The sequence below is a fragment of the Perna viridis genome, chromosome 3 (assembly GCF_037379345.1).
Source record: "Perna viridis isolate PV_CMFRI_1.1 ecotype Kerala chromosome 3, ASM3737934v1, whole genome shotgun sequence".
NCBI lineage: Eukaryota > Metazoa > Mollusca > Bivalvia > Mytilida > Mytilidae > Perna > Perna viridis.
The window spans coordinates 11,838,073-11,850,466 of NC_142447.1; the positions used below are offsets into that span (position 1 = coordinate 11,838,073).

Consider the following 12,394-nt stretch of genomic DNA (forward strand, 5'->3'; position numbering starts at 1 on the left):
ATGAAATGATAGGAAATCAAACATTTGGTTTATTGTCCAGTTAAATACCTGAGGAAGATTATCAGGTAATGTTCAGTCAATCAAGGGAAGACACACTCTATTCTCTGAGTATGAAATGAGAAACTTTCTTTAAAGTTTCTAGTTAGAAAGATTTTAAAATTTTTTTTTCATAATTTGTTAATATACTTTGTATCATGCAATAATCTGTAGTTTTGACTTTTAAGTCCACTACCAGCTTTAGGCGAAGGGGACTTTATATTTGCACTCTGTCCGTCCATCTATCTGTCAGTCTGGAATTTTTTTTTAGTTTTCCACTTTTTTTTTCTAAGCGCTTGCAGATGTTGAACTGAAATTTGGTATGTGAGTCAACCTTGATGAGTTACAGATCAGATTTACCTTTCATTCCACTTCGCTGAATTTTATCCAAGTTATGACCATTGAAATTTGAATGAAAAAATTATTGAAATTTAAGTTTTCCACCCTGATGTTGAGCTGATTTTTGGTATTTGAGTTTACCCTGATGCGTTACCGATCAAGTTTATGTTTCCTTCTGCTCCACTGATTTTTGTCCCAGATATGGCCCTTGAACTTTAAAAAGTTAACCAAAATGTAAGTTTTCTGCACTTTTTTTCTAAACACTTGCAGATGTTGAGCTGATTTTTTGGTATGTGAGTCTACCCTGATGAGTTACAGGTCAAGATTAGGTTCAGTTCAGCTTCACTGATTTTTGTTCAAATTTTTACTGAAATTTAAGTTTTCTGCACTTTTTTTCTAAATGCTTTCAGGTATTGAGCTGATTTTTAGTATGCGAGTGTACCTTGATGAGTTACAGATCAAGTTCACATTTCATTCTGCTTTGCTGATTTTTTCCAAAGTTACCTACTTTCAGTTTTACATGCTATATCAAAATTTCAGTTTTACATGATTTTTTCTAAAGACTTAAAATATTGAGTTTTTTTTTTTTTTTTGACAAATCAGTCAATCATTATTTGAAACCTAATCTGTCCAATTGTCTGTGCATAAAGCATAGCATACCTTCATTTGTTAAATGGATTTGAACATCTTTCTTGTCTTGAGCATATTCTTTTTATCTGTTCAAAATCAAGATCATTTCCTCAGTTTGTCATTTACACTTCATGATCCAAGGTAGTATTTGGGTCAGTAATATAAACAGCCAATAGAGGACTATGTGTTGTTTTGCAATTCTCTCAGAATGCTTATTATACTTTAAAGTTTAGGTGTAAGAGCTATGCATGTGAGTGTTTTATTGTTTTCACTTTGTCTATCCATCTCTCACTCATGTTATCTATTTGTTCATCAACAATTTGTAAGTCATAATAAAACTAAGCAAAATTTTTGATAATCCATTTTTGTACATTTTTTGCTATCATGTTAAGATTTAGTAAATAAAATGTATTAAACAATGTACTATTAGAATTTGGAATTATTTTTGAATTGAAAAATAAGTAAAAACATAATCTTTTTAACTAATCCTCATTTCAGCTAGATTTGACCTATCACTGCCTATAAAGAGTTTATGAGGTATAAATACTTTGATAATGCAATAAAATGTGCTACATCTTATACATGTTTTGCCTGCTTCTTACACAGAAAAGTATTTAATACAGAACATGACATAATCAGATTTCTAGATATTGTTATTTCCAGGAACCTGTAATAAACTCCATTACACCAACTTATGGTCCACTAGCAGGTGGCACTAGAGTAACCCTGAGAGGTCATCACCTTGGAGAAGGCTCTACCAACAGTAACAATTTTACTATTTTCTTGGACAATCCCAACAATAGGTTTCAGATCACTACATGGTAATCTATTGGTTTTTTTATATTATCTATAGTTTTTTTTATACTACTGATAGTTGTACACAGGCAAAATTATTTCATGTGATTTTCATGTGAATTTCACATGATTTTCACCTGAATTGAGCAAATTAACTAAGTGACAGAGTTCACGTGAAAATCGGGTGAGTGGAGCCTTCATGTGAAATTCACACGAAATGTTCACATGAAATTCGTGTTTAGTGAATTTCTCATGAAAATCATGTTAATTTCATGTGAATTTCACATGAATTTCATGTGAAGCTCGATTAACATGAATTTCACGTGAAAAATACTTACCTGTATAGTATGATTTTTATTTCCATATTCTTAAAAGCCTGATTTCTGTATGAGCACAAAAAAATTGAGGTAGTTTAATAAGGTTATGGTTTGTGGATCATAATTTGTATATACATTTATGGATCTCTATGAAATTGTGCTGCAAGGTTCCTTACAACAAAAGGAAGGTTACTAATAGTTTTGGGGTTGTGGTCATAGCTGTTTAGGAATTAGGACAAAATGAGATCAAAAACAAGCATTCGAAAAATACTTAACTCAGATTGCTTATTATTATTATTTTTTTTTTTATCAATTTCAAGTCTTTAAATTGCTTATTTTTTTTTTTTTATCAATTGCAAGTCTTTAAATCTGTTGGTAAATTGACATGCTTTTGGCACCTATTTTCAGGTTCTCTAATTGGGGTCCAAAGTTGACTTAATTTGATTTTTCTTTAATTGAATTCTTTGGGCTCTTTGATGTGCTGATTTATCTGATTCCTTGTTTCAGTGTTCCAGGATTTTTCAGAAACTGAGGTTTCTTTGGGAAAAATCCATATAAAATCAACTTTCCCACAGTCAATGACTGTCAACAAAACAAATCCTTACAGCATATGAAGTTTTCAACTTGCCACGGGAAAGTGTAACTAAGTACCTAACTTTCCCTGACCCAAATTTCACTTGTCCCGGGTAACAGGAAATAGGAATCCTAGAACACTGTTGTCCTAAGAGTTCTAAAAATTTACTATGCAAGTATGCAGGCTAACCCATGTAATATATATAGATTATTATTATATTGCATTTTCCACATAAGCCTGTGTATCAACAGGAGACTTCCATATCAAGCCTGAGGGCTCTGCTCAAGAGATGATATAGGTCTAGGGTTGATTCAAAGGATGATATGGAACAATGCAATGTCATAATCTTTTTATCACATATTTAAATCATTACCGAACTCTAAATGACTGTTTCATCAAATTTGAATACATGGTATATCTTCTTTTATAATCAAATAATGTAATTTACAGTCACAGAATAACTTTCCTTAAAGTTACCATTGGCAACTGCTGTCTTGGGCTTTCAACTTTCGGTGTTATTAAAGGGGAAAAGGGACCATATCAATTTCAAAATATGTGATAATGTTCTGAGGTTAGTAGAGTTGATCAGACCCTAGATAATAATCTATAAATGCATAATAGATAACAGTGAACAATTATCTTCTAGTGCAAGTGAATGTGATAAAAGAGTAATCAAGGGAACCAAGATTCTAGCAGAAATCAACAGAATGTAATCCAGTGGCCCTTTTCAAAAAATATCGTAAGAGTAAAATTAGTCGTAAGTTTTGAGGTCACAATACTTTTATTTACTATGACATCATAACTTATGACTAATTTTACACTTATGATTTTTTTGTGAAAAGGACCACAGGAACATAGACCAGACATGGAAAACAGACATCCACAACAAAGAACATAAGATTACCAAAATAATAAATACAAAGTAACAAATGTAAACATTTACATAGGGAATGTGATGTAAACATTTGTGATGACTGACTAGGGTTAAGATATTTTGTAATTATACTTGTTGTTGGAGAGAATAAAAAAAATATGCCAGACTATTTGAATCAGATTGTTATGTTCAGTTTGAAAATGTGTTTGACATCAGTATCCTCTAACTTACTTGTATATACTCTTCTTTATGTTACATAAAATAATTCTATGTACTTTCAGTTGTTGGCCGTTGCTTTGTTTTCTTTGATGACTTATTTTATTGACATAAGATAACTAGCATCACATTTGTACATAATTTTTCAAAACTCCAAATTGAATGAATATCTATATAACTAGCTAGGATTTTCTGTCCTCTGTATGTCTGTATGTCTGTATTTCTTGTATCATTTCCACCTTTAGTTTATGTTACTTGAGTATATAGGGGCAACTCTTTCACTTTTGCCTGTGTATAATGATGTTTTGGGGCCAGCTGCAGCCTGTCCTGTGGTATGAGGATTTCCTCTTCATTCATAAAAGACCAGTGGTGGGCTTTGTCTTACATTATTATCCCGGTGGGAATGTTGTCTCTTTGACTTATACACCATACTTATTCTCATTATTTTATTCACATAAATAGTAAGTCAGTTACAGTACAGCTACTTGATCAATCACTTCGTTATGCATACAGTGATGATGTTCAGGGAATAGAGTTGGACGTCCCCTGATTTGATGGTAATCACCTGATGAACTCACTAGGGTAGTTAACTGGGCAATTACTAAGGGGACTTAAACATCAAACAGATAAGTCAAGTTCCCGTTGTGTTTAATTACACCTGAGTTTTCTTTCAATAAACATCAAAATATCAGTAGATAATGATAAAAAGTTAAATTTCCTGCTCAATTGTTCTGTCAATTACCTAAGATAGTTCATCAAGTAATAGTTAATCAATGGAAGACTTACTCTATCCCCTGAACATCATCATTGCATGCACTGTAATACCTTGGGGCTTTGTAATTGGTCACTGTGGAGGGGACATGGGTAATTATAATGTTCCATGAGATATTTCAATAATACAATTTACCAAAGCTAAGGATAATCACAGAAATTAGTTTATTGATTTATTTAGTGCAATTTAAATTCAATTTTAGGACACAAGAAGAAGTTGTTTTTGTAACTAAACTGTCAAGTACTTTGAAGACTTCCAAACTGTCAATAAAATGGGCTACTGCCAGTGAGGGAAAAGATAAATTTGAGAACATGGATTTTGAGTATAAATCAAATCCAACAGTCACTGATGTTAAACCACTGAATTCCTATAGAAGGTAAATTACAATATTTAAGGAGGTAGATATAGTAAGGTATCGGACATAACTCTTACAAATAGAGTGTTTGTATTCAGCATTTGACATCAATCTCATGTAAGTTACTTGGACTGATTTCATTCTGTTTCAAATGAAAGCTTCATAGGCTTTGGTGAAATTGAATATGATACAAACATATCACTGATTTCAAGATTTATGTCCCTAACCCTAGGTCTACCTTCTAAAGTATGGACATTTTTTATCTTTATAGAAAATCCATGTAATAAATAAGATAATCAATTGATTATCCTGAATAATAACAATATAATTACTTTCATAAAAAATCTTGAAATTTAACTTGTGTGCAGAACAAGTTCACACACATTAAATCAAAGTGTTCTTTTGCCTTGAGCATGTTTTGGTCATTTCCATTACGGTATCCTATTGATAATTTGACAATATATTATAGTATGCTAATGTCTTTCAGTTCATAATCCAATTAAAAAGGATTTTAGGTGTTGTTGTTTTTTTTTAACAGTTTTCAGTGTTATCCTAGTTATGGAACTTTGAACATAAAAAGTTCTGGAATCAACTTCCTATGCATCTGTTTATTACTCATTTTTTTTTTTTTTTTGTAGAATCTGAACTTTAGAATAAATTATAGGATTGGACAATACTTTTCCAGAATTTATCAAAGTGTAAAATCAGCCATTCACTCACAAAAAAAAATAAAAGTCCTAAGGACTTTTATGTCAGGTTTGTGAATGAATGGTCTAATTTGACACATCCATAAATTCCTGGGAGAAAAAACAGTGTTAATCCTTTTAATTCCAATTCCAAAATATCTTAAATGTATTTTTTTCTTGGAGACTCTCATTCAGTGAAACTGACACCTTAAATAAATATCTCAAATGGTGGCATTCCATGGACAACATGACATAGGTGTCAGTATGAATATTTAGAGTAAAAAGTGTTACTGATTACCTTAAACTTCCCAAATTGATGTCAAAAAAATGAATGGATTAAAGCAGTTACTACTGTTTCACAGTTTACATGAAAAATACTTTTGCTAATTAGAATATGACTATACTTTGATAGATGACAATAAGTTATTAACTTTATTTGTGTTTTATTGGAAAACCTTTATTCATTTTAATGATTTGGAAAACATAACTCAATGATTGAACTTGTATATACATGTATAAGTACTAGAAAGTTTATCATGTTTTTCATAGTGTAAAATATAAGTTTCAGTACAAGAAATTTGATGCATCAAACAGACCCTGCTTTGTACTACACTACGAATAATTTACTAACGTTAAAGTAACACATTTCTATTTTGTACTGAAATTGTACTGTTGTAATGACAACTGAAACAATACTGTATTTTACAGTGACGTTACAGTAATGTTACAGTACTGATTCATTACTGAATTTTAAAGTACTTTTCCAATACTTTCATTTACAGTACTGAGTCATTACTGAATTTTAAAGTACTTTTCCATTACTTTCATTTACAGTACTGTTTCATTGCTGAATTTTACAGTACTGTTCCATTACTGAATTTTACAGTAATGTTCCATTACTGAATTTTACGGTACTATCCTTTTGCTGAATTTACAGTACTGTTTCATTACTGAATTTTACAGTACTGTTCTATTACTGAATTTTACAGTATTGTTTCATTACTGAGTTTTACAGTACTGTTCTATTACTGAATATTACAGTACATTTTCATTACTGTGTGTGTAACAGTATTGTTTTAGTAAGTTACATTTTTAAGTACAAGTACGGTAATACATTTCACTAAGTTGTAGGTCTACCTATGCACTGTGTATTTATCAGATCTATCAAACACTGACATAGTATATTTGAAGATCGCATAGACATTGTTAGAAATACACATTTTACTTTGTTTTTTTTCAAATGTGACAATGCAATGTTTGTTTTTCAAATGTGACAATGCAATGTTTGTAACGTCATCAACTCCTTGATGTAAACCATGAAAAGAATTCAGGAAAGAAAATAGAAATATTTTTTTTGTGAAACAGGACCCCGCTGAGATTGTTTTACTAACTAAATCAATACGAAAAAATCAATAGACATTATATTACTATTGCAAAAAAAGATGAAATATAGAGATGCCATGAATGATGACTATAGAAATGCTTATCCAAAGTATATTTTTATTCTTAAAAAGAAAATATTTATATATGGCTATCTTTGAAACCAGGTGCAGTTCTAGGATTATATCAAGGGGTGTAGTAGCAACAAGATGTCAGGAGTCCCAAGTGGGTCAAGGGCAAGGCCATGTTGGGGAAATTTCTCCGTTTTGACGGTTTAAGTATTGGATATTGAAGTAGACAGACTTACTGGTCTGGAAATACGATATCAAACTAGAAAAAATTAAGTTTACAACACGCTGGGTATCATAACACAACAAACGGGAGCAGAAAATTGATTATAGCGCCTTCAAAAACAGCTCCAAGTTCTGTGTGTTAATATGATACTCAGCGTGTACAAGTACTTTCATAAAATTAAATATTGGTAGGTCATGATGTAAAATATATGTATATGAAAATGCAAGTCTCTTTTCGACTTTTCGCTCATCGACCAAATTAAGAGATTGATGGACTCTGGGAATACTTCTAGAAAAGGTTACATCAATATTCAAGAAATAAATAATACTAGTTTGGGATGACAAGATTCCTCCCTCTAAAACCAAAGTGCTGAGGCACTGAGTCAAGGAAGACCTCAGAAATATTCATGTAACCAAATTGCAAACTAAATAAACCAATAAAAAATTTAGTCATTTTAAAGAGAACCATGCATCTGTTTTAATGAAATGTGTATCAATACTGCTTGTTTATTAATGTATTTATGAATCTTCTTTTCTTTTATTGTTATTGGTATTTCTGGCTGTGTACGTTTATGTCCTCAAATTTCTCGACACTTTTCACCTAAACCAGCATTTCTTCAAAAATATTATCTCCACTGTGAATCACTGACTATCAATATTAGATGGATTTTCAAAGTAAGAAAAAAATCAACACTTTGAAATTTCGGGTTGGAGATGCATGAAGTAGAAATGAATCCGGTGTACTAGGGAAGCTAGGTTGACCAAGGACCTAATCTAAAGGGAGAAATGAGCCAAAAACTTCTCCTTGTTTGTGCTTTCTTTGACAGTGATTTGTAATAGATTAAATGAACAAATATGTCAATATTGCTAGTTTTCAAACAGAATTTACTAAAGCTTGTCCTGGTCATTGTTGTCTAGATTAGGCCCTGAGTTGAAAATGTCTAAACTATACACTTTTTTACAATAAATAATTACCTTTCTCTAGGAATTTTTTCAATTCAAACAAGGATACAAACTCTTGTTATGAAAACTGCAATGCAGTTTAAAGATCTTTACACTAAAAAAAAAACTTTGTTTGTACCTCATATGTTTTAGCAATTTAAGATTGCAATCAAGATGGAAAGTCAAGGATAAAGAGATGTAGTGAATACAGAAGATATTTTGTCTTTCTTTATAACAAATGCACTTTGAATATAAATCCATCATTTCTACTTTCCAAAACAAAAAGGTTACCAGTGAACCCATACCCCATGAGTACCACTTTTTATGATGAATCATTATTGCGCTTAAGCAGAATGTTTTATACCTGTCAGCCTTCAATAATTTATGTGCATTTCTTTCATTTTTTTCTGCATGATTGTTTCACCAATATGTATTACATTAAAATACAAGTAACTCTTACAGTTTTGCCAACAAATAAGTACTACGAAATCAGTCTTCATATTTGTAGTTTTTATTAAGAGATGTTGACATGTACCAGCACTTGAGAATCATGAACTTTGTTTCATGCCTAAATAGTGTCCCAGCACAAAAATAGTCCATTTTGCTTTTTCTTCCTTCTCGCTACATCTAGTGAAACTTTAAAAGGGATTACAACTGAAAAGAAATCAAGGAAAAAATGATAACAGTGCCTTTGATAATTTCAATATGTTACAATATGTAAATGCATGAAAATATACATGATATGGAAGTACAGAAACCTCCTCTTGAAGAGAAATATTCTTACATGTACATATAACTGTGTGCAAAATCAAGCAAAAATAGAGGTTGGGTGGTTATCATTGTCATAGGTTTTTACTGGTTTTTAAGCCACCTAGTCAGTACTGGTTGATTGAAATTTTGCAAACAGTATTTCTGTAACATTATAATTTCTCTCCTACATTATGAAAAGATAGTACAATAGATATATGTTATATTTTAGTGTTCTGAAATGTTATTCTTAAAATATCTCTATCAGCTGTCTTAATTAAGAAAAAAATAAACACTTCTTTCTCTAAAATAATTCAAATTTATCTTAAATAAAACATAAATTTTACAAAAATGTAGTACAGTGTACTTCATGAGCACATTTTTGTTTCAATAACTGTTAATAACAGGTAACATAAGTAAGAGTAGAATAGGTTACTTTTCACCTGACTGACAGGTGGTCATTGTTAAAACAACATCCCCTCATAACCAGGAAGATCATTGAAGTGGCGAGTTTAAAACAATAAATTAAAGTCATTTCATGTACGAGACAAAACTTCTAAATATAGAAACTGGAAAGTTTACTAATGATATTGCTTAAGGGCTTCTCTCATGTATGGTTTCTAGTTACCTGATAATTTATAATGATGTCTGAACCCATTTCAAAATATCTGGATCCATCCCTGTATGTTGATTTATTTATGAGCAATTAATGTCACACTGTAAAGTATATAACAAATTTGATACATGCATTATTATATTACAAATATCATAATTTCATGTATGAAGTCTTTAATTGATACCATACTGCATATGCCAGTAACCATAGTTAGAGTACATGCACATGTATTTTAGTAGTTTTCAGTATAAATTTCCTGTTCACAGACATACAAATGTAAACTGCAAATTTTGCTAAGACCTATGACAACTGCTCTACACTAGCAATGTTTACAGTAGACCTATCACCAGTTCTGAAAATTTTAAATCATTTTGTACATTGGAAGTATATGAACAAACTTATGTATACCTTCACTTACCTAATAAATTGAACATGTATGAATGTCCCTGAAAATCAGCTCTTAGGAAAGGTCTACTTTTGGGTGCCTTGATATCCATCATATTTTCAATCCACTTTCATGGACATAGAATTTCTAACATGATTGACTGTGTCTTTCATGTGTCATGAAAATCCTGTATCTAATTTTAAGATCTACATTCTAAATGTATATCTTGACAATGCACTAAAAAAGAACTATATTGATAATCAATTATGACTTGCATGTATATGGATATAATACACATGTACATTCCATACTGAATATTACATGCCAAAATCTGTATCACATGCGGTATCAACACAAGACTCCTGTGTCAGCCTACTTTGGGCTATTGGACGCAGGGTGATATAGGTCGAGGATTGCTACCGCATCAGATACAGATTTTGGCATGTCTTGTTCTTATATATTTTAAATACTACAAGGTTAAAGTCATCACTACAGAAGTTTTATGGTTGTCATCATGATCTCATGGATCAATATGGTGTATCAATCTGCACCATGAAAGCTGAATTATTCAACGGGTCATGGTTTTCCTTTCCTCGTTTGTCTACCCCGGACTTGACTTTTTATGAGCAACTTGATGGGTGTTTCTAGAAAAGCAGAGGACGCTTACCCTACTGTTACCTGGTCCATTGTCCCAGTATTTAGTGGAGTCCTAGTTGCTCATTTGCTTTTCTGAATTTGTATGTATGATTTTAGGTACTTTACGTTCTTTGTTGTGTATGTCTGTTTTCCATGTCTGGTCTTTGTCCCTGGATTACATTCTTTTGATTACTGCTATAACCTTGGTTCTCTTCATTACTCTTTCAAGTGTGTTCTGTGTAGAGTGTGATATAAGGTATGCAATGTAGGTCTAGAGATGTGATGTAGGGTATGCAATATAGGTCGAGGTGTGATATATGGTATGCAATATAGATCTAGGGGTGTGATATATGGTATGCCATTTACCTGGTAGGTCTAAGGGTGTGGTATATGGTATGCCATATAGGTCTAGGAGTGTGATATAGGGTATGCCATATATATGTACGTTTTGGGGTGATATGCAGTATATGATGTGCATATCATTATGTATGACTACGGGTGCAATGTAGTCCAGCAGTGTGATATAGGGTATGAGATATATATGTTGGTCTAAGGGTGTGATATACATTATGCTACATAGGTCTAGTGTTGTGATATACATTTGTACAGTATGCAGTATAGGTCTAGGTGTACCACAAAATAGGTCTAGGCTTGTGATTTAGGGTATACGATATAAGTCTAGGGGTGTGATATAGAATATGCGATATAGGTCTAGGGGTGTGATATACAGTATGCTATATACATGTAGGTCTAGGCCTAGGGGTGTGTTATAGGGTATTTAAATCACAGGTCAGCCACAATGATAATGATTGAAAATTTGAGAATGGGGCAATTTCTAATACAATCAAAATGTAATCAAATCATTTTTAAAATATTTAGGAAAATTTTAAGCAGGAATGTCAGAAGCAGGGACTCTTTACTAGATATCCCTCTTTTTGATAGATCAAGATCGACTACTGAATGTGATAAATATGCCACATGGCCTCATTTTATCCCAATCTAATTCAGATTAGATTTTAATTGCTCCCCCTTTTTTCTTTGTCGCATGACTTCATGTGACTTAGAAAAAAAGGGGAGCAATTAAGATCTAATTTTAATTGTATTGCCTTTACCTATGAAACAGACATTGTTTATGTTTCTGCTTTGAAATCATATTAATTTAACAATTCCATGATTCGAATGTTAATTTTCTAGTTTAAATACTTCATATTGTTTGCTACATGTAAATTTGTATGTTTATTCATGTTCATGTACACATTGCTTGCATTTTACATTCCTGGGATCATATCAAACACGCATGATATATATAGGATTTACATGTATTTAACAGTACATTGTGTATAAAATATAGAACAACTTGAAAACTCTTAGCATGTGTAAAAATATTTTTTATCAGAATTGTTCACAAAAATACCTGTAATTTACAAAAACTATACATAGAACACTTTCAAACCTTCAGGATCTGGCACACTTGAGGGGTGACAGCTTGGGTTCCTCAGAAAAAGGGGGGTGCTAGGACATCATTTACCATTTTTGTCAATTTTACACATGAAAATTATAATTTTCCCATAAAAAGGAGGGATGCCAACTCCCCCTCTCCCCCGCACCCTCACTGTAATCATAAATATTAAAACTGTACTTACGTTTTTTGTACATCACAAAAAGTGTACATTGCAGCTCCGAAAATCTGTTATTAGAAGCTCCCGACATTCTCAATAGATTTTTATAGTCATGATAGTAGTCTATATTTAACTCTTTGGTAAGATTGACAAAAAAAATAACACTTTCAAACCTACAGGAC

General features: G+C 31.8%; 1 protein-coding gene and 1 long non-coding RNA gene across 8 annotated transcripts in view; one reads left to right on the forward strand and one right to left on the reverse strand.

The window, feature by feature from the left end:
* LOC148621015 (uncharacterized) overlaps nt 1-12,394 on the forward strand; it is a 100,400-nt gene that overhangs the window by 43,187 nt on the left and 44,819 nt on the right. For all 7 annotated transcript variants that reach the window (XM_088575004.1, XM_088575001.1, XM_088575007.1 and 4 more), the window contains 2 exons: nt 1,669-1,826; nt 4,756-4,929. In XM_088575004.1, coding sequence (XP_088431130.1) covers nt 1,669-1,826; nt 4,756-4,929 — 332 coding nt within the window. The remainder of the gene's footprint in view (nt 1-1,668; nt 1,827-4,755; nt 4,930-12,394) is intronic.
* On the reverse strand, nt 7,065-10,500 carry LOC148621016 (uncharacterized). The gene is made up of 3 exons (XR_015921057.1): nt 9,991-10,500; nt 9,585-9,673; nt 7,065-8,863 (listed from the first exon to the last, which is right to left on the reverse strand). It is a non-coding gene; the product is annotated as an uncharacterized LOC148621016 (long non-coding RNA).